The sequence below is a fragment of the Callionymus lyra genome, chromosome 4 (assembly GCF_982586985.1).
Source record: "Callionymus lyra chromosome 4, fCalLyr1.hap1.1, whole genome shotgun sequence".
Taxonomy (NCBI): Eukaryota; Metazoa; Chordata; class Actinopteri; order Syngnathiformes; family Callionymidae; genus Callionymus; species Callionymus lyra.
Window position 1 is genome coordinate 28593886 of NC_141821.1, and position 27674 is coordinate 28621559.

The window sequence follows — 27674 nt, forward strand, 5'->3', positions numbered from 1 at the left end:
AAAATAAATACAGTCCATCACTAGTTGTAAATGTTTGTTTTTATTAAAAGAGGCACCTGGCAATGTTAGCAAATACAAACAGATTCCAGTAGCACAGTGTTTAAACATCACAATCAGTGTACAAGTTATGAATCAGCATTGAAAAGGCACTAAATTCAATACATTCTACTGGCAAAGCATCATGTTCAATTACCAAAAAAAAAAGTTAAAAATGATATAAGCCCTTGATCCTCGTCCCATTTGGCTTTTAAATACACTTTAAAAAGTCTTAAAGAGGAGAAGACAAAAAGAGGTTGAGGATGACTTTTGCTTCTTAAAGAGGCACTTTCCTGCACAATTGAACGTATTTGAATGATGACCGGACCACTGAAGTACATTGCTCAACAACTTCAAGTTCCTTTTTCTCTTAGTTTTATAATGACTTGATTCTATTTGACCCACCACACCTGGTCTGCTGCCAGTGGTCAACGGCTGCGTGAAGGTCTGAAAGGAATCAACGCATATCCATACACACACACACATACACACACACACACACACACACAAACACACACACACATGCATATACTAGGTAAGTTGTTACCTCACAAATGCACTCAGTTTTCCCACACCAACATTCAACAGAGTGACAGTTCAACCTGGCGTGATGTAGAGCAGCATTTAAAAAGATTTCCTAAAGTCAGAAACGTTAGAAAAGCAGGACAGGATAATGTATTAACATGCAAAGTCAACTCTGTGAAGTCTGCAGAATCTCACACCTGTTACCATAAAACGTGACTTTTATGCAGCATAAGATTTTTGTCTGGTTGACTTTCTTGCAAAGATCTATCATCGATTCTGATTCTGTTTTATTTCATCTCTACACTGAACCAAACGAAGATGTGTTTGGGATTAAAGCACTTGTATTAATTCATATTTTTATTAAGTGTAATCTTTTGTATAATTATTCATGAAAAAGCTTTAAAAAAAATCATTTTCAATGTTCCACAAAATTCGGCTTATGTAAGATTGACCATATTTACATTAAAAAAAACGTAAAAACACATTTGTTAACATGCTTGTCGTCCCTTTGACTGGCTGACCGTCACACTAATCATCCTCCCACTCAGTAAGATGGTCAAATAAACCAGTGAACAATGTGGTTATTAAACTGAAGCTACAAAAGGTTGTTTTTTTATAATATTTGCAATAAATTACAGGCTTTTTTATCGCAGATAAGTTGTGTCACAAATGCCCTGGATTTCTTTTCTGTCATTGGAAGAAAAAAAATGTTCATGAAAGTACTTAAATCTGCCAGTTAAATATAGAAAAAACATTAAAAAGAAATCTGCTTCAATAAAATGTTAATAAAATGTCTACACAAGATCTGTCTAACACAAACTTTATTTTAGGAAATACAAAACCACTTATGATTTTGCATATTTGAACAAATCATTTGTATGTAAGCTGCCACGACTTCACTAATGATTTTCTAATTATTATGTTTTATACATATATTTTATGTTTCTCTTTGAGTCACTTCCAGGTCGGGAGCCTTGGAACTTGTGACCTTTCTGTGTGGAGTTTGTATGTTCCCCCTGTGTTGCGTGGGTTTACTCCGGGCACTCTAGTTTCCTCCCACAGTCCAAAAACATACAAAGGTTGATTGGCAATTGGGAAAATTGTTCATTGGTATGAGTGTGTGTGAATGGTTGTGTGTCTTTGTGTGCACTGCGACAGACTGGCATCCTGTCCAGGGTGTCCACTGCATCTCACTTGCATGTGTTTCAAAATATCTTTTAGGACTTTGTAAATTTAATCTAGAAAATGTTTTAAATGTTATCTTAGAGTTAGTCAGTTTTGTACTTCACAGTTACTGCATATGTTGTGTCTGAAACATTTTTCATAGTATTTACCAAATAATTGTACAATGTTGTGTTTCTGTAACGTCAGTAAACAAAACTAAGGTCATCACTTAAGAGTAGAAGACAAGAATACAAGAACACAGTGCATTAATGACAGTTAGTTCAGTCGTAACCTCTGTGAGGCTCCGTTTAAAGGCGAGTTAAAGTGCTTTAGTAAACAAACTAAAATTGAAAAGACAACTTTTTCATCAAACCAACCATGGTGCTGTTAGGAAGGATTTGGTAGATCAAATAAAATACATTCTCTTCACGTAAAATGGAATATGTTGAATATTGATAAAGAAAAGTTTACAACTCATATTGGACATCATTTTGAAAGGAAGTGAGGGTTAGAATCGTGTGCTCGGGGTCAAAGTGCTGTAAAGGTTGTGCTTGTGACGGGTTCCATCGAGCTTATAGTCCATAGAGGGATTCTATACTCGACGACGGTTGTGGGATGAGAATGTTCCGATTCCTTGAAGCAGCTCGTCTGGTCACACGTTACTTATCCGCACACTCAACGGGCTCGCATCCCTCAGCCTCCCCCTGTCCCGGCCCCTCTCCTCGCCCCGGTAGCTCTCCTCCAGACGCACCTTCTCAGGGTCTGACACTTTGCTGCCATGGTTTCGCAACATGGGCGGAGTCGGAGGGAGGCCTTGCTTGAAGGAAGGCAGGCTTTTGGTTTTCGCCACTTTGTCGAAGAAAGCGAAGTCGGCTACGTATTTTCCGGTCGGGGAAAGAGAGACGACGGGAGGAAACTCGTAGCCCCAGAGGATCTCCTCGGGGAGGTATGATGTCCGGACTTGGCAGGTGGCAGAGGTTGGTTCCACGGTGGCACTCAGGATGACCAGCAGCTCAAAGTCGGCCAGATCAGGGTCGGTCCAGCCACCGCCTGCAGAGGAGAGGACAACCGACACACAACACACTTTAATAAATCATCTTCAACAAAATCTTTTTTTTCTTCTTCCGCTCACACATCTCACGACTGCGAGCACTTGTACAACATGTGACGTGTCATTCATGGACGCACAAGTCCTACAACGCCGACATGTCCACTCCAACAAGCCCACACCTGCGTCAACAGGCCTCGCTCTCATCTGTCCAAACAGTCCTCTTGTTCACCCGGATCCAGAAGCACCGAGACCAAAACACTCTTTCGCAACCCCTCGACAACTCAATACGTGGTTGGGATGTTTCAGGGGGTCGGCACACTTTGAAAAAGGTCCGTGGAGAGGACGGAGAGGAAATCACACCAGAGCACAGAGAACAAAAGCTCATGAAGGGATCTTGGCTGGATCATTCTACGACGCCGGAGCCTTTGATGTCCGGCCCACCTCATGACCCTTAAAGTGTATTAATTGATAGATAGATAAACTCTATTGATCCCTCTGGAGGTCTCCTTCGGGAAATTGTTTCAGTTAGTAGTAATGTTATTATTAAATTCATTTCAATTCTTTATACTCCCCTGACTTTACATTCTTGATATAGACACGTCCTGTAGTTTTATATTCCGCCCCATAGCATGTGCACCAGTTAGTAGGGATGTGTATTGGCAAGAATCTGGCGATACGATACATATCATGAACGATACAAGATATTGCTGTATATTTAGATACAGTAGGAACGAGGATATATATTTTGTAATATAGTCAGAGGACTTGACTCTAGTTTGGCAGAATTTACAGACACATGACTCTTGAAAACGTCGTTACTTCTTTTGTTTGAAATAAAAATATATATTCAAATATCAACTTTAAAGCTGCTCAAGTTCTCTATATTTTTTCGTCCTCAGTCATCGCAGGAATTTATTTTTCCTTTAGCTCCAGAGGACTTAATGACTACTGCCATCTAGCAGTGGGAAGTTTAACTGCAACAAAAAAATTAACAAGTGTACTTTTTTTTTCTTTTTTTTTTTTAACAACCAACAAACTTTTCTGTGTATAGCAAACTATAAAATAACCTTTATTAAAAATATAAACTGTGATCTGAAAGGGGGGAAAATCAATACACTGCTTTCAAATATTGATACAGTATTGTGGATCGTATCATAAATTCTCACCAGTCTGTCGCTATTTCTGGCTGAACCATATAAACCTTTTCTTTAGGTGACATCACTGACAGCAGATGACATCACTTATAACCTTCCATGAGCCAGGGTCTGAAGCAGTTTAGATTGATTATGATTTATTTGATATTAGTAAGTCAGAGTCCACAAAGCATGATAGGTATAAAACTGATATAAATGTGTGTTTTAGTTTTTTCAACTGTAACTTTAAGTCAAGTGAATGGTGTACCTGCTAGCTTAGAGCATTTTGTTGATAACAGGTGTAGCTGCAGTCATTTTAGCGTTAGAATTTAAATTCCAAACACTATGATTGGGGAAAAAAAGCTTTATTTATCTAATGAGACGTATCGTGCCCATCACAGGGGGGTGAAGATAATAAATATACTATAATTAGGCAGTTACAGCATAGATGCAAATACTGCACATAAAGAAAATTATCTTGTCTTTTTTAGATGCTATGTATGTCAAGGTGGCGCCTATTTGGTAGAATGAGCCACAACTATTGAAATGAACTGACATGCTGTGAACTGTAGGCTCCAGCATCCTGTTAGAAAACTACTGAACTAATGAAATTGTTTTCAAAATGTTTCACTGTCTTTAGGTAAAGCAGAGCTCAGTCAGTGGACAGAAACACTGTATGTATGGTGTTCACACACTGGTCTGCTCACTGGTCTGGACATCCATGACGTCTTTTCTTTCAAATGTGTCTGGAGGTTCCTGCTGTTACACCATGTTAAGAAAGGTCACGCTTTGCTGATCTGGAAACTCAATGTGTCAAAAAATGTGTGAAACCAAACCTACAAGTTGCTCTGAGAAAATTGCTTTCTAACGTTCTCCATGATTTGCATTTTGTTCAGAAAGAAATGAAAAACTGAAAAAGTTTTTCAAAGTAGTTTTGTTTGGTTTTCATTGTCATATTGTATCATTATTTCTTAACAATACAACAAAAAAACATAGCAAGAGTGAATGTTTTGCCGACTTAAATAGCAACTTACATATAAACTGTGCATATTTATCAGGGAAAATTGTACTCCAACTAAAATATGACGCTAAAACCTTTGGTCTGTTAACTAAAGTCTATGACAAAACCTGTTCCATTATGGGCTTTATGGGAGATATTGTATCCAACCATCATGCTTACATCTAAAGACTCTGCCAGTCACAAGTAAAAATCTGGAATATTCATGACTAAATGCAACACCGGCAATAACTAACGTGTGTGTTGTTGCCATGACCAACTAGTGCCACAAATTGTTGTTTTTGTCATCATGTTAGCGCAAAAAAAAGTGGCAAACATTGTGGCCGTGGACGGCGTTGTGTTGGTGTAAAATGACTTGGATCACTTGGAAACAGGATCTGTGTAGTCTTCCTCTCAGCACCTCAGACTGTACAGCATTGTGCTCTAATGAGGGGAGTCTCTGGTGACCTCTCTCACTTGCATTCCAGCCAGACAAACCAGCTCCTCCAGTGCTGGAGCGCTGCAACCCTGGACAGTCAGAGGTCGCCGCACGCAGCACATGACTGTGGATGCCGGCACACCTACAGACACATCGAACCTACATAGAGAGCGCAGAGGCTCTTTGGATTTATTCTTCGGCTTCATCAACATTTTGGATTGACTGTAGACTGTGCATTATACATGTTTAAAAATAAATAGTAAAAGTCAACTCAACAGATCATGTCAGATCAATTCATTTCATTTTTTATATATTACTTTTTAATGGCCTCAATATGGAAGATGATGGATAAATCTTACCAAAGACAACTTGGCAAAGCCGCAGGGCAAACGTTTAAGGGGAGGAAAATAGAGGACCAAGCAGAGAACCTTGGGGGACACCGTGATACTGTGGACTTTATGAGGGGGTCACTCTAGGAAGTGTGTATAATACAAGCATTCAGTGCGTTAATTTAAAGATGGACTTAATGTCAAAACATATCAGAATAAGGACGACACAGTTTGTTGAGTCACTTCCGGTTTAAACAGTCACACGTCGTAGACAATGTCAGAGCCTCAAATCTTTTTACTTTTACGTCATATTTTAAAGAAATGAACCCTGCAAGCCAATTCCGCTTTTTTTCTTTTCCGTCTTATTAGCTTCAGCCATTTTCTCTGTCTTTGTCTTTTGCAGGAAAACAAAGGAAGTTGGAAGAACATGTCATGCTTTGTTCAGGCTTATTGAAGACAGAACAGCTCGGATGCTGAAAATGTTGTACGCGTCACATTTTTTACTCACAGTTTTCCAAATATAATATGCAAACAACCATTAAAAAAAGGATTTGTACTTGTATCAACTGGGATATGAATCTGCAGGTTGAGTTTCTTCACATTTTGACTTCTTTATAACATGTGCAAGAAACTTTTTTTTGTTGTGTCTTATTGGTAACACACAGTGGGGTTGTGTTTTGGATTAGTTTATATTCTCTTGACATGATTTATTTGTTTTATAAATCTCAACTTTGGGATGAAAACAACTATATCTGCTTTCACTCATTGAAAGGTAGAGGTTGAGTAGTTGAGTTGACATGCTACCTTTGGCGGCCCAGGCTCTCAGCGGGCTGGTGTCGTCGATGACATGGTAGAAGGTCAGGGGGATGATCAGGAAGGGGCTGTCGGTGGACGTGTCCACCTGAAAAGGGACGTTCCGCTGGTCCAGACGCACCGTCTCACCCTCTTTGGTGAGCGATGTCTGGAGCAACTTTCCAGTCACCTGCGGATCAACACGATGAACCAAGTGAAATTTGAAGTGCTTCACCATTTTAGCTGCTTCTTTTTTAACCAGTTTACATTTTAAAATAAAGTGCTTATTTAACAAACCTGGCAACCCAGCAGCAGACTTTTGCGCATGTTGGCCACTCGGATCATTAGACATGGTTGCCCTTCATGATTTGACACGACAGCATGTTGACTGAATTTAACCGTCTCCCCTCTCTTTTTCGGACGAGCGACCTGTTGAACAGATTCTTATTGTTCTCCGTAAACATCCACATGATGACACTAAGCTAGCTTACGACTTAGCTAGCAAACCAGATCCGGTCGGGTGAGAAATGGGTTTTAACTCTGGAAGAACTAACTGACGAAAGCAGGATTTTGAGGCGTTGAACTCACCTTAGCCAGGAAAGTGCCAGTGATGAAGATCTCCATCACCATGGTGATGACCAGCTGAAAGATGAGCAGGATGATGGCCAACGGACATTCTTCAGTGATGCAGCGGAAACCGTAACCGATGGTGGTCTGGGACTCCAGAGAGAAGAGGAAGGCTCCCGTCAGTGTCTTCACCTCCATCACGCAGGGGGTGTGGTTGGACGGAGGGTCAAATTCTGTCGCAAAAAGAGGGGAAAAGAGAAAATTAACTTTCCTCTGTTCTGTGAAATAGTGAAGCAGAAAGAAAGGTCAGTTGGTTTCGTGAGACTGTTGTTACTGGAAGTAAAGTCAGTAAGACATGAGGTTAAAACGTAAAAAAAAAAAAAAGAATATGGACAGATGTAATACAAAAATGTAAAATGTAAAAGTGTGAAAATGTAATATATATTTTTTCATTGTCATAAGGGGTTATTTGTTCAAAACATATAATGTAATTAATCAAAAAATGTTAACGTTAGGAATGCATGCACACAAAAAGTCATATCTTATATGTGTAGTGGCTGTTTTAATGCCTGTTATTGTCTGTTTTATATTAAAACGGCTGAGTTCCTATCAGCACAACAAATCTAGCACCTAGTATAGATAAGGAAACGAGGGCTGAACTTTGAGAGATTGTCTAAGAATCAAATAGACTGAAGCAGGGGCCACATTTCGAACAGTGCTTGTTGTAAGGAGCCATCAGGCCAAAATAAAGAGTATAAATAAATGAATACATTTTATTGTATTTTAATATAAATGAAAAAATCTCATAAATATGTTTTTTTATATTTACTTTCTTTTTGCGGGGTGCGGTAAATATCACTTAAAAACGGCCAAAGTGGAGATCAAAAGTCCAAAAACATATATTTATACTTGGAGACTAGTTATGAATTTAAATAGTTATAAAAATAAATGAATACAAGATAAAACTGTTGGTTTAATTATCTTTGACCTCATAAGAGCCTTATAAATAAACTAATGGAGCCCCCAGGCTGCACTTCTAAAGAATGAAAAAACTAGTGGAGTCCAATGTTATATTGAGTCTTACCAAGTAGGTCGCCGTGCACTAACGCCACCAAGTACCAAAGCACTCCGAACACAAACCAAGTCCCAGCGAACGTGGCGGCGAAGAGAAAGAACTTGTATCTCCACTGCATGTCCAGAAACGTGGTCCACAGGTCGCGGAGGTACAGCGCCCCTCTGCCGCTGACGTGCTCCAGCCGCACGTTGCTGCGGCCATCTTTGGACAGCACTCGCCGTCTCAGCCGCAGGGTCGTGGCCCCCGCGGCCCCCGGCGCCGCACCTGTGCCCGCCGCGCCCAGAGAGGATCCCAGCAGGGGCTTGGTGACGTCCGTCTGAGTCTGGGAGTGGCAGACCTTCTGAGGCGAGGGGCCCTCAGAGGAGGTAGGGGAGGCTGAGGTCATCTCGGACACTGCCGGACACAGGAAATAAAAGCAGGTACGCATGAGAGGAGACGTCCCAAACGCAGCAGGTGAGTGCATCCAAAAAGCTCTTTTCAGACTCCAACTCCACATGAATGAGGTTAATGACAGAGCAAGACTTTTGGAAGGAGGCGATTCAAAGAGAAGATTGGGACTGAGATGGACCGTGTTGCTGCTGTCCATGGTGGTCCACTTCAGCTCTGCTCTCTTTTCACTGGACGCAGCTGGGCCTGTCAGAATAAAAGCCTCCTTTACGCACGAGGGCTCTGCTTTCTATGTTAAAGAAATGATGGAAATACCACGTGTTTTTACATATGGACGTCACTGGATCAAGAGAGTTCAGTTACAGTCGAGTGTAAAGCTACCAGGATGAGAATCAACTGGAAAATCAAGACCATGATTCCCGCTTGGAATATTGCGAAATGGCCACTTGTGTTGACTGGATTTTCGAGAAAGTTGAGTTTTATTCATCAAGATACAGTTTTAAGTACAACTAATGTGAAAACCCAACTCTCCGGACTCACTCACATGTTTCAAGTCTTTCATTATGACCATGTTTCGAACTTATTACTCCCCCGTCTGAAATCTCAGCGAACGAGAGGTTACAAGAGCCTAGTCTATTATAACATAATAATGGATTCACTCCTCCTCCAGCCAGCTGTAATCACACCCTGCTTTGTTTATACGAGTCCCCTGGAGGTGGAGACATCCTGGATTGATAACACGCGGTAACAAACCTCCATGCTTGATCAATCACAGCAGAGTGGGTGTGGTTATGGTAAACAAGATTTCAGTTCCACAAAAAGTGTATTCAGTGGCTTAAGCATATTTTCTAATGTAGATATTTAATTTAAAAAGAGTTTTGTACAAACAGACACATACTGATGATACAATAGAGTCCAACATCTATTTAAGACACACTTAAATCAATACAATAAAGGATGTGGGAAATCTGTCTTGGTGCAAAAACAGGCTTATTGAGGGTATTTAAATATGTTTGTGCGCTTCTATTTGAAGGTGCTGCGTAGTTCGGGTCAGTGTAACTAGTGAGAGGAAAATGAATAAGAATAGCAAAACAATTGAGGTAGCTGGTAATGATGGAAAGAAATATTCTATTTAACTTGAAGATATCATAGATCCACAATTCCTCATCCTGTCTATACTTGGCTGTCAACTGTAGTCAGAGATAGAATCAGAAACTTCGATTTTATTGTATTTATTGTAAACACAACATAGAGAACTCAAACTCACAAACATTATAGTATGACTTTACATTATACAAATATATTTTCTAAAGATTATTTGTATATTTCTGTAAATTAATTGGTCAGATTGTTGACATTATTCATTCCATTTTCCTTATTTTTTGTTACATTCAGTATCAGTCAATGGGGAACCAATTTCTTTTCGCCACTGAAAAACTGAAGTGGTATTTCTTGATAACTACAGGTGAAATCTACGGCTTTATAGAGATACGTATGTCTTTATTAATAGTTTTTATTGTCTTTGAATGCTTGTCTTCCCTTGACTGGTGGTCACCTCTGTATCCGTCCTCACATCACTGTACCGACTGGATTCTCTCTCCAGTTACCACACAGTCCCTTTCACCTCTCGCACTGTTGTCTTAATGGCTCATTTGTCTCAATCTGTACTTTCTATCCGGAGCAAAAACTGACCCCGAAAAACAAACAAAAGACCCTGAACTTTGATACGTTCCATCCCTCCTCGCCCTTCCTGACCCTTCTCTCTCCGCTCTCCCTGCCGCAGCTCACGCTGAGTCTATGAATGGAGATCTGTGTTGATGTCTGTGCTTTGAATACTAAGATGAGGAGAGAGATGGGGGGTATGGGGGGGCGGCGGGGGGCTGTGATTGGTCCAGTTCATCTGTAGTTGAACTCTGCAACAGTCCCACCTACTTTGAGAAGCTCACATCCTCTCGCAGCAGCCAAAGTTAATAACCCTCGCAAGCTAATGTTTACTCTTCTAATTCATATCAGTTGCTGTTCGTGGACATCGTTGTCAATAAAGTTTTGATATTGTACTGTCGCTGTTTCATCCGTTCTCTGTAACAAAAGGTATTTCATTTGCGCTACAAATCATGTGGATCTAAACATCTGCTTCGGCAGTTATGGCCACTCTTAGGCTCTATCTGAAAATATACGATAAAATAATATTCTTATGTGACAACACAATGGCCTCAACAACATGTGATGTCAAATATGTGATGTTGTCGAATGAATTAAACAGTTAAAACAGAGGTTTTGAACATAATGGATGATAATATCAATATATTTGGTTGCATCATTTTCCCTCTGTATTTGTTTGCTATTGTATTTGTTTTGACCAGTATATAAATGAAAACCAACGACCAAAAGTTGGATGAAAAGGTGGTAAAAAGGAAATAAAAAAGGCATATGAAAGTTGAAGGCGACTCATATTATCTCTGTCTGCATGTTGTATTGCACTACAATACAAATGTACATCCAGGACAGTAACAACATTATCGTTTGTAAATCCAAACACTTCTGATTCTTTCGGCCACTATCAAAGCATTTGTGTGACATTTTGGACAACCGGAGAGAATGTCAGCAACTCTTCCTCTGTTTCAATCTGCATCGCTCCTTCTCTCTGTCCTGTCTGCACAAGAATCCTTTGTTTTCGGGGAGATGAAAGAGACAAAAGGCACCATTGAAAAATAAGACTGGGTGAACGAGTGAATGAAAGCAGGAGCAAGTTAGACGGGCAGAGGAGAGCCGGTCCAAGTGTGTGTTGGTGTGTGATCGTGTGTGAGTACGCTCGACACTGCGAGGGCGGGAGAAGAGAGGGAATAATTGGTTTTACGGAAGAACAGAGAGAGAATCGAGCATCTGCTGACAAAAGAGGAGTAAATGGATGGCGAGGGGAAAAGGTAGAGAAAAAAAAAACATGGCTGACAAAAGAGATTCATTAGTATTCCAGAGGAAAATAATCCTTCCAGATCCTCTGTGCGAGTCCACACCAGCGAACAACTGCCGTCAGTCCTGCCCTGAAAGGACTGAATGCTGCACAACCGCGACAAACGTCCACAGACGGACAGTTGGCGCTTGAAAGAACTGCCTAAACATTTACACAAGTCGAGCCAAGACGAGCCTGCCAGCTCAAGACAACTGAACGCACTTGTTGGAGTGACCACACAAGAGCCGCCTCACCAAAGAGTCAATAAAACACAGTCAATACACATTCTGACGTCATATTCTGGACATTTTACCGCTTCTTTATTATGTAATTTAACCTTAAATCTATGTACGAGCTTCAACCCGACCACTTAAAAATGTCAGTCACGTTGAAAGAAATGTTGAGGAGCTTAACAGTTTTTTTTCATATTGTATATCAAGTCTATTTACTACTGCTGAACTTTTCGTTTTTATTTGTGCAAGTAACAAAATGTTGTTTTAGCATTTCTTGTAAACAAAAAAAATATCCTTGTGATTTTATACACTGAAAAATAAATAGATTGTGTGGATTATGGTATAATCAATCACATTCTATACAATAAATATTGACATAAACATTGCTGTTATTTCTTAAAATAAAATAAAAATAACTATATAAAGACGTTTTTTAGCTTGTGGCTCAGAAGTTGTGGGTTCAATCCCATTTTTGAAGTGAATTGTGTTGTTGTGTCAATGAAGAATTCATACAAATTGTTAATTTAAGTGAGCAAGACTCTTGATTGCTCCTGCTGGTGAGCTGGTGCGCTGCGTCGCGGCCTACTCCCATCAGAGTGGGACTGTGTGTTGGGGGACTTTGAGTGCTGAACAAGCAGAGGAAACACTATGTAAGTAAGAACAGTTTTACCATATTTATACAAACAAATGACAAAAAAATAACCATATGAAAGCAAGACCTGATTATTTCCACTTCTATTTTAAAATCTCTATAACACGATATCTTCTGTTGCTGCTTCAATCAGATTCAAATGGGATCAATCCAAGAGAAACCAAGAAAGAAAGTCAGAAGTTACTTTGCAAACATTACCTCCTTGGCAGGGGTGATAACAGTGGCAGCAGGGAGATGTGCAGGATATGTGCAGCTCTGAAATATTAACATGAAATGACTGTTTTCGTCCCACAGATGAAGCAAGATCAACGTCCGTCCCCACATATTCGTGGAAATAGTGTCAACTGGAGCCAACATCCTCACACAGACCCGTGTAATTTCACCCCATTCACCGTTTCGGACTAATTGATTTCACTGCCAAAAGCCACGGTTGCCACGGCAACTACTCTAAAGTTCCAAAGTGGCAGAACGCAGGAGCAGTTCCACTTCTCCAGTGAACGTCTCACTTCCTCTGCCCAGAGTTACGACACCGAACCAAACCAAACAAGCACAGCAGATGTGGCCACGAGGTGGTTTTAGACTGTTGGTCTTTTATTTAGCCGGTCGTAAAGAGCGTCGCACTGAACCACTTTCTATGATGTCATAGCGGATCACAACAAATACTGTTGACTTTGTCCTGATGCAAAACTCAAATTGAATAATTCAAACAGTTACACGGAACCAAGCGTCTGTTGTTCTGGCATGTAAGCAAAACCACAAACAATATCATGATTGAGAAAATCACACACATTAAAAAGATAATGAATGACACAGATTATTACTTTTATAAATACTTCAACTTCTATGTGAATAAACTTCTAAAACAAGTGTGGAGAAAGAAAATACACTTATTTAATCAACATTTTTAACAAGTCGTTCTCGTTTCCACCTGTTTAAAGGCATCCCTGACATCGCTGACTTGCTCTGGTCGAGTAAAAAGAGTGTCTTACCTCTCAGGGCTCTCAGCAGACGATGGGGTCTAGAGGACGAGAGCCGGACAAGTAGCACCAGAAACGATTCACTCTCAATCAAACCTCTTCTCCTGACGCTAGACGCACATGACAACCATTTCTTTCTGTCACATCAGGGAGTTCGTCTACGTCCATGTCATCTCCCCATAAAAACAACAAGAGACAAGTGGAGCAGCAGTAAAAGTCTCTCGCTGGTACTGGTGGTACCGGTTCCAGCTCACAGTAGCACGGCCATTATGTAATCAGATGAGCATCTGAACCCATCGGGGACAGAACTTTCTTCTCCGAACCCTCCTGTCAGCCTCTCTATTTAAACCGGGAGTTGTTTCCCGACATTTTTAATTCATTAATTCAGCTCTCCTCCCAGCTTCTCCTCCCACCCTGCGCCCCGTGTCTCTCCCCAACTGTACGCTATAAAAGGGCCCCATTGTTGCCGGGCCTCCTCCACCGCTGCAGCCTTTGTCAACTTTCTCGAGTAAACGTTTGATTCCTCCACGATAAAACACTGGAAGTTGTTTTGCTGAAAACGGTGTCATTTACTGACAACAAAAAAAAAAAGAAGAATAACAGTGTTTGGGGTTTTTTTCACTGGCTGGCGTGGAATCTCTGTGAAGCCGATCCACGTCCGCCTGCACTTTGCTGCTGAGAGGGCGAGGACACGTGCTCCTGCTGTCAATAGACTCTTCATTCAGCAACTTACTGCAGCAGCTGTCACTGGTGAGAACCTTCACAGCCAGGCCTCAGAGTCAAGGTTCGTTCAGACCTGACTGGGATGCTGCTGGGACAACAGCCATAGAAAATGGACCAGATAGATGATGATAGCATGAGGTTGAGTTAATACTTTCTATCTAAAGAACGAGCCGAGCAATGTAAACATAAAATAAAGAAGGGAAATTAAAATGTGTTTATAGTTGAAGAGGGACTCTTTTGGATGCAAAAATGACTAGGTTTAGGAAAATTGAACATATGATTTTCGTGTCCTTTCCATTGTTCATCAGAAAAAGCTTCAACTTGCTTTAACTTTATAATTTTTTATAAAATAAAGCTGAAATGTGTGAACTTCATGAAACTATTTTTAAATCAAATCTGACTTAAAATATGCGTAAGTAAAATAAAGATTTAAAGATCGACTGATGTGTTGATTTAAGTGTGTCTTAAATAGATGTTGGACTCTATTGTATCATCAGTATGTGTCTGTTTGTACAAAACTCTCTTTTCATTGAAATATTTACATTAGAAAATGATATTAAATAAAGTCCCGCCCACTGAATAGAGATTAAATCTGAGTTTACTATAACCACACCCACTCTTCTGTGATTGGTCAAGTATCGAGGTTCGTCACCATGTGCCATCAATCAAGGAATTCTCCACCTCCAAGGGACTCATTGTATAAACAAAGCGGGCGTGATTACAGCTGGCTGGAGGAGGAGTGAGGCCATTATTACATCATAATGGATCCGCTCTCGTAACCTCTCGTTCGCTCAGATTTCAGACGGTGGAGAACTTAATAAAGTAATAACGTCATCATGATGAGAGACTTACGGCATCTTGGAGAGAAAGACTTCAACGTTTGAAACACGTGAAGTAATAGCAAAATGTGTTTAAGCCCCGCCCACTTAAAAGTCACTGCACGTCATCAATCCAGGAAGTCTCCACCTCCAAGGGACTTGTTGTATGAACAGATAGAGGCGGGATTACAACTTGCACAAAGAACCTTAATTACGTCAAAATGGACTCCGCTCATGTAACCTCTCGTTCGCTGAGATTTCAGACGGAGGAGAACTTTATAAAGTAATAAGTTCAAAACATGGTCATGATGAGAGACTTACTGCATGAAAGACTTCAACATTTGAAACATGTGAGTGATTCAAGAGAGTTGGGTTTTCACATTAGTTGTTCTGTAAAAACTACATTTCAAGAATCAATTACACAAAAGTACTAATCAGTCACAGAAATGTGAGTCAATTTAATTTCCAACTCTCATATGAGAAACCTCTTATTTGCTTATTACCTCTGCCAAGGAGGTTATGTGATGGTCAGGTTGTCGGCCAAAAATATAAAAAAAATATATATTATAAAGAATGATGAATAAATCTTGAAATGTGTTCAAGGGAACCGGTGGTTACATTTTGGTGGATTTCTGTATTTACATCTGGGTTTTAACATTTTTGAATTAATCAACTTTTAAAGAGGAAAAAGAGGTTAATGGGTAACAGTCTGAGGCACGACCGTGTCAAGCAACTTATATATTTCTAAATTCTTTTTTGCTGTGAGTGAACGTAAATCTTAAATCATTAAGACATAAATTACATTTTACTGGCAAAACAGTGTCTCCTATGAATCCGTGTTAGCAAACCTTTAATTCCACAGCAGTAAACTGGGGGCTCCTGTCAGCACACGAACAAGACTCTTCTTTCAGCCGGGCTGGAGTGTCCCCTGGTTGGTTTAGGAACATGAATCTGCGGCAGAGACACGTCAAACAAAGCGTCCAGGGCCGCACCATGTTTTAGCCGACTGGTTTCACATGCGCATCAATCTGCCGGGCCCCTCGAGCTGCCAGCATGTGTTGTTTCCTCTTAACGCTCCGTCCTTTCCTGCCGAGTTTAGGCTCTTCTCTATTCACAGTAATGGGGCCCTGAATCCATAGGGGCCCGGCTTGTGCGAACGTGTTTACTTCCTCGTGGAGGATTTGGTCCCTCGGGGGTCGGGGTCAACCCGAGTTGTCACCTGAACTCATGAGGCTGTTGATGAGTCAGGTGAGCAGGATCAACAAATCATTGAAGAGGCTGCAGGATGAAGCAACAGACGCAGACGCAGCTGCAGCAAAACACAAACTTGCTCAAGAACTTGGAGATTCATGGAGAGCTCGACCTTCTCCTCAGAACCTCCAGATAACGTTACCTTCCATCGTCTATGGTGAACGTCCACATTGAAGTTCCTCTGACTGTTGCCGGGCAACCATGGATGTGTTTCTGGAGTTTGCAGCAACAGCCTGTTGTCGTCGTCTTCTTCTGTGAAACTATATTATGACAGAATGTGACCTTCAGGAAACACTTGATGTTATGGAAAACTGTGTCAAAGCTCAACCGTCACGGCCAGAAAGTCATGGGAGGTCATTGGATGAGCAGGAACGTCAACAAGAGGTCACAAGGTCACAAAGCCACCCTCAAGTCTTGTTAGCTACCCCTGTTTGTTCTTTTCTTTGTAATCACTTTTATGGATCAAATTCTACTTCTACTACTACTTCTACTACTTCTACTTCTACTACTACTACTTCTACTACTACTACTTCTACTACTACTACTTCTACTACTACTACTTCTACTACTACTTATTCTGCTTCTACTTCTACTACCACTACTTATTCTGCTACTACTTCTACTACTACTTATTCTGCTATTATTTCTACTACTACTACTTATACTACTACTTATACTAGTAATAATTCTACTACTACTACTTATAATACTACTTATTCTGCTACTACTTATACTACTATGACTAATACTTATACTACTACTTATTCTGCTATTACTTGTACTACTACTACTTGTACTACTACTTATACTAGAACTAATTCTACTACTACTACTTATAATACTACTTATTCTGCTACTACTTCTACTACTACTACTACTGCTACGACTACTACTTATACTACTACTTATTCTGCTATTATTCTACTACTACGACTACTTATACTACTACTTATACTAGAACTAATTCTACTACTACTACTTATAATACTACTTATTCTGCTATTATTCTACTAGTACGACTACTTATACTACTACTTATACTAGAACTAATTCTACTACTACTACTTATAATACTACTTATTCTGCTACTACTTCTACAACTAATTATTCTGCTACTACTACTACTATTTATATATCTACTACTTCTACTTATAATACTACTTAAAATGCTACTACTTCTACTACTTCACCTTGTACTACTATTTTCACTACTACTTCAAATTTGTTCTCCTTTTCCTCTCTTTCTTCTGCTTCTCTTTATTCTTCTTTTTCTTCAACTCCTTCTTTTTCTTCTTATTATTTCTTCTCAACTTTTAACAGTTTATTTCAAGGTTTTCACACCAGTATTTAACCTTAATGCCATCATTTTAACTTTTTCCACTCATTTTTACTTTGTAAACTAATAAAATACTTTGCATTTTACTTAAGCATTTCAGTTTACAAGACTAACATATTCAGCTTTCATGGTGCATTTTCTTCTGGATATGCAATTCTTGCAGTTACAACTTGCAACACTTTTGTTTAGTTTTGCTGCAGATGACAAATTTTCTCTTTCATTATATTTGATACAAATAATTTGAAAGTCTTTATAATACAACCTGATGTATTATAGTGAATTTAGCCGTGTAATAAGAGTGTAACCAGTAATGTTCTTCCAAATAGACATGTTTTCAAGATAATTGTTAGAATTGTAAAATATCTTTGAGCATTAAGTGTTCCAGGACTCACAATAGACAAAGTGGCAGTGAAGTGGCGTTATTGGCTAATAGAGGTATATAAAGTACATTATCATACAATAAAAATGTAGTAATACACATTTAGATTCAATTAACTTGTTTATTAATTTTAATGTTTTATGTATGGATCAAACTAAACATTCATACAATCGGTGATGCTAGAAAAGGAAATTGTCTCCGGGTCAAAGTTGTACCGGTAGTTCCCCTTCCCTTCCTTTATTCCACCAACTGTTTGGACTCACTCACTGTTAGTCAATCACATATCGCACATGTTGCCTTTATTCTCGCACCCGTTACCGGCCTCCTTCCTTCCAGACGTCTCCTTTCAGGCCTACATTTGGCTGTATATGAATCAAATGCCCAGGACTGATGCCACATGATCGCTCCGGAGCCAAAACTACTAGTGTGGGCAATATTTAGAGTTGAAGTCATGTGATTGTTGTTTGTGTTGCTTTCAAGGGTTTTTATTATTTGGTTTTTCTTTTTTAAATAATTGAATCTTGGGATGAGACTTGATCCATTTACACCACAACTCTTTGCTCACACCGAAGCCAAACTATAGTGACTTCAGGCAGATTTGGGGGCCAACAATACATCTAAAGTTTGAATGAAGTTGATCATTAAAAGTTGTGTATTTAAAAGGCAAAACTAATTAAATAACAGAAACATACTTACCTATTAAACCTCCAAGGACAGGTCTACTAAAGCAGGGGTTCCAAAATCTCACCGAGCCAAGGCCCCTGAAACACCAGCCCATGTCCGTGGAGCCCCTCTCAAAACTCAGGAAATACTGCTAAATATGTAAAGAAACTTTAGGAAAGTACTTCATACCTTTTAATCACATTTCAATATATATTTCTGTTAAGCATTTCAGGCCATTTTCTGTATGTCTGTAAAGTTATACTTGATTTTGCACAACCAGGTGGACACACACGTCATCACAACTGGTGTGGTGTGTAGTTAGCAGGTACAATATGTAAGTTTAGAATCAGAAGATGAAGGAAGTTTGTCTGTTGTATATTCATGGAAAATAGTTACAAATATTTGATTTTTTATTATATTCCTTTATATTAAATTCTTAACCAAAAAATGTATTTTCAGGAATCGACATGAACACAATGAGAATAATCGGTGGTGTCATTTACTTTTACATTTGTGTCTGTAAGCGTGTGTGTGGTAATTGGAAGGAAAACAAAGTTTGATTCAGGCAATTCTTTAATAGTCAAAGTGTAAGATTCTTTAAAATAATTTAGCTGTAAAAACTGAACAATACTTATATTGAATAAATAAATGCCAACTAGAACTTGTATTTGTGTGCAGGAGATCAACTCTTCAGATTCTAAATAAATAAAATGTGTTAGGAAAATACAAAGAAACAATCAAAGTCTACATGCTCATCTACTTTTTTACATACATGCTTTTGGAAATTACACTATATAATTATAATATCAATTCTACATGAAGTGAATTTATGATGCAAGTACAACTAAATCTGTCCACTAATCATCTCAAGAAGGATGTTGGTTTTAACCCTACCCTGGTTACCTTTATGGAAGCCAGGGAGATTGTTCACCTTGACCCAGAGACAACACAAGGGATACCAAAAAAACACATTTGTTTTCAGGCCTCCGGGTCACCTTGACCCTGAGGTAACAGAAGGGTTAAGGAAGGGCATCAGAGTGTAAGACCAGTCCAGTCCGACAGGCAAGTGATTTATTTTTAGTAGTAAAGTAAGAAGTGAACTGAAACTTAAACGGATGAAACAGTGATGATTTTTGTTCTGCAATCTTGTGGTATTTTTTAAGGTCAGGTTTGTTTCTGCCTGGAACGTTAGTTTCAAGGAAGACTCGAAGCACTTACGCCACCTGCTGGTAAATTGTTGCACGTACAGAAAATAACGCGCGGCAGAGCGACTTGTTCAGAAATAATAATGATAATAATAATGATAATGATCATATGAGTATGTTTATATCTTTCGTTGCTTATTACGTTTAAAATAAAATAATTTCCTATTTCTATTTCTATGTTCACGTGTGTAAGGTACGCCAGTCGCCTCAGGGGGTCACTGCTGTAGAACTGAAGAAAGATGAAGATAACATTTGTAGTGTCTGCACCTCAGAGTGTCGACTGTAAGAGAGAAACATTTCTACTGTACTTGTTTACAACAACTGCCATGGGAAATGTCAAATGCACACAGTCCTTAAAACTATTTAGAAATCATAAAATGCACTGATGCATTCAAATAATAATAATAATAATAATAATGTACAATACATTCTTGGAGAGAGTTTTACACACAATATATATATTGTAAATGATATCTAAAGCACCCTTCAGCTGGTCATTTGTATTATTATTATCTTAGAATGAGTTATATCATGTATTATCTTCCCCCTTTCAGGGTTGATGACTTCACGTGAGGACTGATAGTTATTTCCTTATAGCCTCATAATAAAGTAATCACATCCGTCACGAGACAGTAAACTGGAATACACAACCATAATTCAAACATGTGTGTGAAGTTTAGTGTGTCAACACTCACCACATGTCTTTATAATGTGTTTTATCAGATGACTTTGACACTGAACAAATGTGGCTTATTCAGATTTGGTTGATTTGTTTTTATCTGTCAGTCTCATAAAGTGACGTTGAAAATAAATCAACTAACAGGAACCTTTTATTACACACCTTATCAAACACTTAGTACTACTCAGACCCCCTTTTTTTAAAATATATTTGAAGGTATTGAATAAATAATATAAAGCTTCTTTCTCCAGCCATAAAAACATTATCTTTGATGAAGATGATGAAGAGTGAACGTGTCTGTCAGATAGAACACAGAAAGAATGGTGATAAATATTAGTTTGTGATTTGACAGGAGGTCACATGTACAGCGGCGCTCACTGTTTTAAGGAACATGATAAGAATAAAAAGGAAAATTCCACTATTGTAGGTGTGTGCCAGGTGTGTGTTGACTTACATGATGAAGAAATATAACATTCACATTTGTCAATAATTGATCGAAATCATGCTTTTGTCTGCTTAGGTTTGCCCCGGGGACAATCTGGTTTCCTCCCACATTTCAAGAGCATAACAAGGCTGATTAAATACTCTGAATAAACTAGAGTGTTGAAATACAGACTTCCACCACAGCATAATACCAACAAGACATTCACCCGACCATCACGTCAAACACAGGATGAAACAAACACTTTATGCACGTCAGAGGTCAGCACTCCAAAGTACCACTCCTACTACCTCATCCAGGGCCAACTCAACAAAACAACACTTTATATGTATGTAAAAGTAGTACAATTAGTGAGCTCGGGCTGGTGCTCACCTAGCTTTCTTTTGCTTTTTCATCCTAAACCCACATTTGGCACATACTTCAAAAGACAAACACATCAAATGGGTCACAGGTTACATAATTGTGACTGAACAAACTGACCGTTCCCACTGTTGAGCCAGACTGATGTTGCACCAGTCACTCTGACACGGGAATTCCAGGCAGTTATACAGTTGCCAGAGTATTTAAAAGTCTTTTGAACATTTATAATGGGTTTGGTAAGCATGATGAAGTAATGCTTAGTGTTGCTGCTTCACGGTGAAAAAGTAGTAAATGTAAAAAGTACTAAACTTGCATAACATATGTATTGTTTTTTGTCTTTTAACTGTACTTGAGTTTGAGTCAGACCGTGTCCTGTCTGTCTGGGCCAGAGGGCCACCCTTTGTAGCTGGGATCGTCTCTCGTAAAAGTAAACAGGTGATCGACCATATGTTTTTGTGTATTCTACTACTATTTCTAAGACACTTAGATTTAAGATACAAGAATATGCTAAAATAATGGAACTTTCGCTCTTGGTGGTTTTTTGGTAGTTTGATAGTCGCCAGATTAAGTGAACTTTTGTCCATTCCAAGGCCATCAAGCAGATTCAACAGCATGACAGTGAGTCACGAGATTCAAAATATTTTTTGATCTTTTCAAGGAGTTCTTTTAATCTTCTAAAACAGTTTTCATGCTTTTACATGGCAATTCAGTTAGTGGAAAACTCTCTAAATGTGGAACACAGTTGTGAATTTTCTCAGCGGATTGTTGACAAGAGTCCGAATCTCATATTATGTAATAAACTGCAAACACTCAACTTTCAAACAAACCACCATGTTGGTGCAGAGGGCTTGTTCTTTTCCTCCCTCCTACAAAGTATAGCATGATTTATTTGGATGCAAAAACTCTGTTAAAGAGTAAAATTGGGGAAAAAAATCTGAAATTGCATTGCATCATATTGGAAGAACAGAGATCTCTTCAGAAATAGTTGAGTCATAACATACAGAGTGCTTAGTCCTGTCATAAACCTTCCTTTACCCTGTACACCTTACATTTAACAGAGGGCTTATTGGCATAAAAAGAATGTGCACAGTCAACTTTGGGTTTATTGCCAAGGTTATCAGAGTTTAAAGCCAAAGATGAAAAGTTTACAGTTTTTGTCTCATTCCAATCAAAAACATGTATTAACAAATTAAAACATCTTTGATGCCATTAAATCTCCATGTTTTATATAGAGACAAAGGATGAAAGAGTTTTAGTTTTCATGAGTCCCACAAGAACTACATGTGGAATATATATTTAGTTTTGACCCACTCATCGACATCAATATTAATTGAACCTGTATATGACTCTTGTGTGTTATTAAATACCATCAGGTCATTGTTAGAATGATCCCAGTACTATTACTTTATTATATTAGGAGAGATAAATCCTATGGATCTATTGCTGTAGTTACTCTCCTCAGATGATAATTACGTCCGTGTGGAGTTAAAAGCAATTATGATAAGGACCTGGAAGCTTTTCTTCAAGACAAATACAATGATTTAACCATGTATTTTAAGAAGCTTTTCCAGATGTATTCAAACTGTGTGTCCACATAGGAACTCATGTATTAACCCATAGACACAGTAGGACTTTAGGCAATTTCTCTCTAAACTGTATAACTCTATATACACTCAACATGTCATCATAGTGTTCACAGTCACAGATCATCCATTAACTTCATGTGAATCCATCACATTACATAAACACAACAGTGTGATGACAAGTGAGGTGGAAATGCAGCTACAATACTCAGAAACAGTCAAACTTTATGTAATGAGCTTTAAAGCATTGTTAATAATTAACTGGTTTATTTTAACTTCTCAGTTGCTTTCATGGCTTCTCAAGTGTGTTGAGAAGCTGCTGCTGATGTGTTCTGTCTAGACTTTTTCCTTTAACAAGTCAATGACGTCTTACAGGCGTCAATAAACCTGATGCATTATGTCTTTGGGAAGTATCTGAGGCCGAATGAAACTTCACGGTGTCAGCTGATAATCTGCCTCCTGAACCGGAGAAAATCAACTGAACCCAAGCAGTGGTTTAAAAAAAAAAAAAATCCATTCTCAACAGCATCTGTCCTCACTTGAACTCTCACCAAGCTGTCATGTCTAATATGAAGGTGTAGCTAGTTGTAGTTTGCTCCAGGTATTCTAGCGGTTGAAGGAAGAATAGATACTTGTTACTGATCATCAATGCTTTAACCTCGTTCATTTCACAGATGACTTTACAAAAAAACTGTTTCACTCTTATGTCACCAAACACTCGTCATGGTTTTCATTGGATTCCTCAGTTCTATCAACATTGTCTTTTGTCTGTTGTGTGACCATGTGATTGCATGTGATTGTTTGTTCTAACTTGTATAACAAGATAATCCAGCGAGCCTGTTTAAGACGTAAAATGCCATAATTTAAAAAAAAGAATCCATATAGATACAGTATCTGTGAACAACATGCATAACGGTGTTACACAAACTAGAGCACAAAAAGCGGGAATAACACGTTATTTAAGACCCATCCAAGCCCTTGTCTTATCAACAGGCGAGATAGCCCAAAACATTCAAAGGTTCACCCTGGGTTAGTCTTTATCGGCTGGTTTACGGGGGATCAACAACACCTGGAGTGAGTGCTGTGTCCAGGCATTTGTTTTCACTTTAAATAAAGATTTTCCAACATTAACGTCTTACTATAATGTTTCGTGAATAAAATGTTGATTTGATAAGCTACTAAAATGTGAGGCAAATATCATATTTTAAGTTCCCTTATCACAGTTTTGGGGGCTGGAGCCCAGCCCAGCTGCTTAGGACCAGAGGTGGGGGACACCCTGAACAGTTGGTCAGCATGTCACAGGGCTCACAAACAGACTACAACTGCTACTGGACAGACAGATAGAAGATAGGTTAGGTTAGGTAAAACTTTATTTATTTTAGATGAAGGAGAAGCAAGTTTAACATTTGTTGGTGCAACTGTACTTGTGTTGTTCAGACTGCTGAGTCATTGTCAAGTTTGGATACAGTCAATAACGTTTGACTTCATGAGGAGAAAATTTTGGCTCCTGGGAAACAACAGTGAGATGTTTTTTGTTTTTTTAACAGAACCTTTTGCAGTTGCCATGGGAGATTTCTCAGGTTTCGACAGTTTAGTGTCTCCTTTGGCGTACCACAGGAGTATGTCTTAGGTATGATTTTATTTTCTATTCATATGCTTCACCTTGTTTAGATTTTACCTTGTCATAATGTCTGATATCATTTTGATGCAGACGACACACAGATATGGTTTCCATCCTCCTAATTCCACTTCTATAAACCTAACCACCCGTGAATTTACAGAAACCTCGGTGTCTTACTCGACTCATCCCTTTCATTGGACCTCCACATAAAATGAAAACTGGTCAGTCTTGATTTCAACAACCTAAAATAATCTAAAAAATCAAACCTATGCTCGATAAACCCGACCTGTATTTTCATCTTTTAACTCTTCATTGGATTCATTAATAGGTTTTACTTTTAATCATATTGTTGCATTTGACTCCAACATGCTATCTTATCACTTACAGAATCACCTTATATTTTATTATATTGTTATTACTATTGTGCTTATCTTAATTTACTGTGTCACCTTTGCATTTATTATCTGAAATGTGCTATATAAATACCATTATTATTATTATTATTATTATTATTATTATTATTATTATTATTATTATTATTATTATTATTATTATTACTACATTTTTATTCTGTTTTCCAAGTAGTTGTGAGGGTTTTTCTTTTGGTAACGTTGATTTGCTGATGGATGCTCCCTTTTTTCCTTTTTTTGCCATGACCCAGTACAATTCTTTGGTTTTATTAAACAATGTTTTGTGAAAAAGACTTGTGCAGAGGAATCCAATGTCTCAGTGTTTTTCGAGTTTCTTTATTTGTCCATTTAAATCAGTATTTGTGACGACAATCTCTCCTCACGTCCCCCGTCATTGTGTCCACAAACCCTGGCGTTAACTCAAACATCCTGAGCAATAAACATCGGAGCCAGGGACGTTTTTGGACGTCGCCTTCTGACGCCAGAAGTCAACAAAATAAACAAGCCACTGTGAAACATGCTGCCGCTGTTTTTCATTGGTTGAGCCAAAGGCGTGTTAGATATGACACCGGAAGTCTGGTGATGCTTGACAGGTCAAAGGCTGCGTTATCAGAAACTGTTTACAACCAACCATGAAAGGATGAGGAAATACAGTAGAGGCCAAAAACATCCTTTAATAATGGAAACAGCCTGGACCTCACCTCAGACCTCGTTTGACTATCACTTGTTTTGATCTTCACTGTGTTGCGCAATCAACATGTTAACATAGTAAACATTTTTGTACCCTCACTTTCTCTGACTTTTTATGAACTGTTTTCGAAATGTGGAATATTTCACTAATTAACTGAATTGGATAATTAGCAATATACTATAATAATATAATATATGCCTCTGCATGGATCTTATGTGAATACTATGTACCACGAAGAAGGTGGTAAATTTCCATTTCCTCCTGAGTCAGAATGTGCTAATACAGTAGTTGCCCAACAGAATGGACCCGTGGCACGTGGTGTTTTTTTTAAATTTTATTGTGATTGATCATTGGGTACCCAGGACGTCTGCAAGAGGCATAAATAATGTACTAATCACCACGATAATGTCACATGATCGATGATTGATGTGGGAATTTCAGCAAAAAACAAACACATCAAGAAGATTATCTTGGTTTGAAAATATCTTACATTTCAATAAAAAACAACTTCAAAAAGATGATAATGTTACTGAATAACTATGCCCTTGTTAATTGCTTTAGACGCCACTGTAAAGATTAAATATGTACACATGACACATGTCATATGTCGTTATAACATGACAACGTATGCTTATCAGCCTTTGCTGAAAAACCTCCTTCATATTTAATCTGATCCTTTTTTGGATGTCTATAGATATTATTAGAGTCACCATCTGTGCAACACATCAATGCAATATGTGGTTGAAAGCTTTCAACATGGGACCAGAAGCTTCTTCGCTACCCTCACATGGTCTATTCGGACCTTCTACCTCTCCTCAGATAGGTTCAATTCTAAAGTCAGTCACTCATGGTTTCCCAGGTCTGCAGTGTTCGTCGTGACATATTAGTTCACAGAAGGTTAAAATCTCCTCGTGGTACGGTTGAGCTTTCTTGTGCAGAGAATTTGTTCCACTGAGTCTCTTTCACGAATGTCCTCGTGACTTTGTTCCTTCTAGACTCTTACATTTCTACTTGTTCTGTTGGTGATCCGAAGACAACATATATTTAGAAAACGGTTTCCTTCAGCACTCCTCCAACCTTCCTTTTTTATTGACAGTCTCTGTTTAATTGTTGACATCATTAACCACTGTTCTTAATCTTATCTTCATGTTTATAGGTCACCATATCAACAGGAACATTAATCTACTTTGACCATTTAGACAACTATCCATCTGGCTCCAGAGCATTAGATGGCAGGCCCCTAGTTTAAATCTTGACGATGATCTATGACCTTCTAGTCCAGAGGTCCCCAAACTTTTTCCTGTGAGGGCCACATTGCTTTCCTCAGTTTTTAATAGAAAACTTTGGCTATTGTGACCCTGGTCTGGAAAAGCGCTATACAAATAAAAATTACTTACTTACTTACTTACTTAAAAAACGTAATAAACGTAAAAAATTTATTGTTTTCCAGAAAGCTGGACATAATTAAACAACCCTTTCCGGGTCCCTCACAGAAAAAAAGAATAACACTATTTACGAAATAAATAATAATCAATAATCCTCTCTGGGTTATTCACAAAAAAAAGTAAATAGATTAACTTTCTGTGCAATTTTAGGCCCTTAAATCATGCCCTTTTATTTAACTACTCAAAAAAATAATTTAGCCCCCCCCCGCACTGTATATATATATATATATATATATATATATATATATAAATATCAAAATGTGTATCTGGTACTATTTATCCTCATCAGTCATCCTCACTGTAACAGTGACATTTAAACAAATATATTTAATTGTTTGTATGTGTATTTAATCAACACTATCTTTACTATATTTTTAAATCATCATTACAATCCTAGCTGTGATCATCTTGATTGATTTAACGCGTCACTGTTAGGTTAGGTTAGGTAGAACTTTATTGATCACTCAGGCACGAGGTTCATCAACGTTCACTAGATAAACCTCTTTGTTTTGAAAACGATCCCTTTAACTTCGTCCCCTATGATGACGACTCAGGAGGAATGATTGACATTTACGGGAGTGGCGTTACAAAAAAAACAAAAAAAAATAAAGTTTCCTGTAAGTGACGCTTTCTGCTGTAAGAGCGGGCGGCAAAGATGAAGGTGTGTTCGCTCAGCCAATCAGCGCGCGGAGGAGGAGCGGCGCGCCTGCGCTCTTATTAAAGCGCACATCTCCACGAGAGTCACTCACAGGGATCAGAAA

The 27674-nt window shown here is 38.6% G+C and overlaps 1 protein-coding gene across 3 annotated transcripts; it reads right to left on the minus strand.

Annotated features, from left to right (window-relative positions):
* Window positions 1-21: 21 nt before the first annotated feature.
* On the minus strand, window positions 22-16615 carry kcnj10a (potassium inwardly rectifying channel subfamily J member 10a). 3 transcript variants are annotated; one of them, XM_087789561.1, is made up of 6 exons: window positions 15697-16615; window positions 8118-8501; window positions 7055-7266; window positions 6764-6895; window positions 6479-6656; window positions 22-2775 (listed from the first exon to the last, which is right to left on the minus strand). In XM_087789561.1, the coding sequence occupies exons 2-6, from the start codon at window positions 8491-8493 to the stop codon at window positions 2378-2380; spliced, it is 1296 nt and encodes a 431-aa protein (XP_087645687.1). In that variant the 5' UTR covers window positions 8494-8501; window positions 15697-16615; the 3' UTR covers window positions 22-2377. The 3 variants fall into 3 exon arrangements, with proteins under 3 accessions (XP_087645687.1, XP_087645686.1, XP_087645685.1); XM_087789560.1 differs by lacking the exon at window positions 15697-16615 and adding an exon at window positions 13320-13844; XM_087789559.1 differs by lacking the exon at window positions 15697-16615 and having other exon boundaries at window positions 8118-9042.
* Window positions 16616-27674: the final 11059 nt, after the last annotated feature.

Excerpts from the sequence above, each read along its gene's own strand:
- kcnj10a (XM_087789559.1), bottom strand. The coding sequence starts at position 8,694 with ATGGACAGCAGCAACACGGTCCATCTCAGTCCCAATCTTCTCTTTGAA. Across the intron at positions 7,267-8,117 it reads AGTGCACGGCGACCTACTTG|AATTTGACCCTCCGTCCAAC; the intron begins GTAAGACTCAAT and ends TTTTTGCGACAG. Across the intron at positions 2,776-6,478 it reads GAGAGCCTGGGCCGCCAAAG|GCGGTGGCTGGACCGACCCT; the intron begins GTAGCATGTCAA and ends TCTCCTCTGCAG.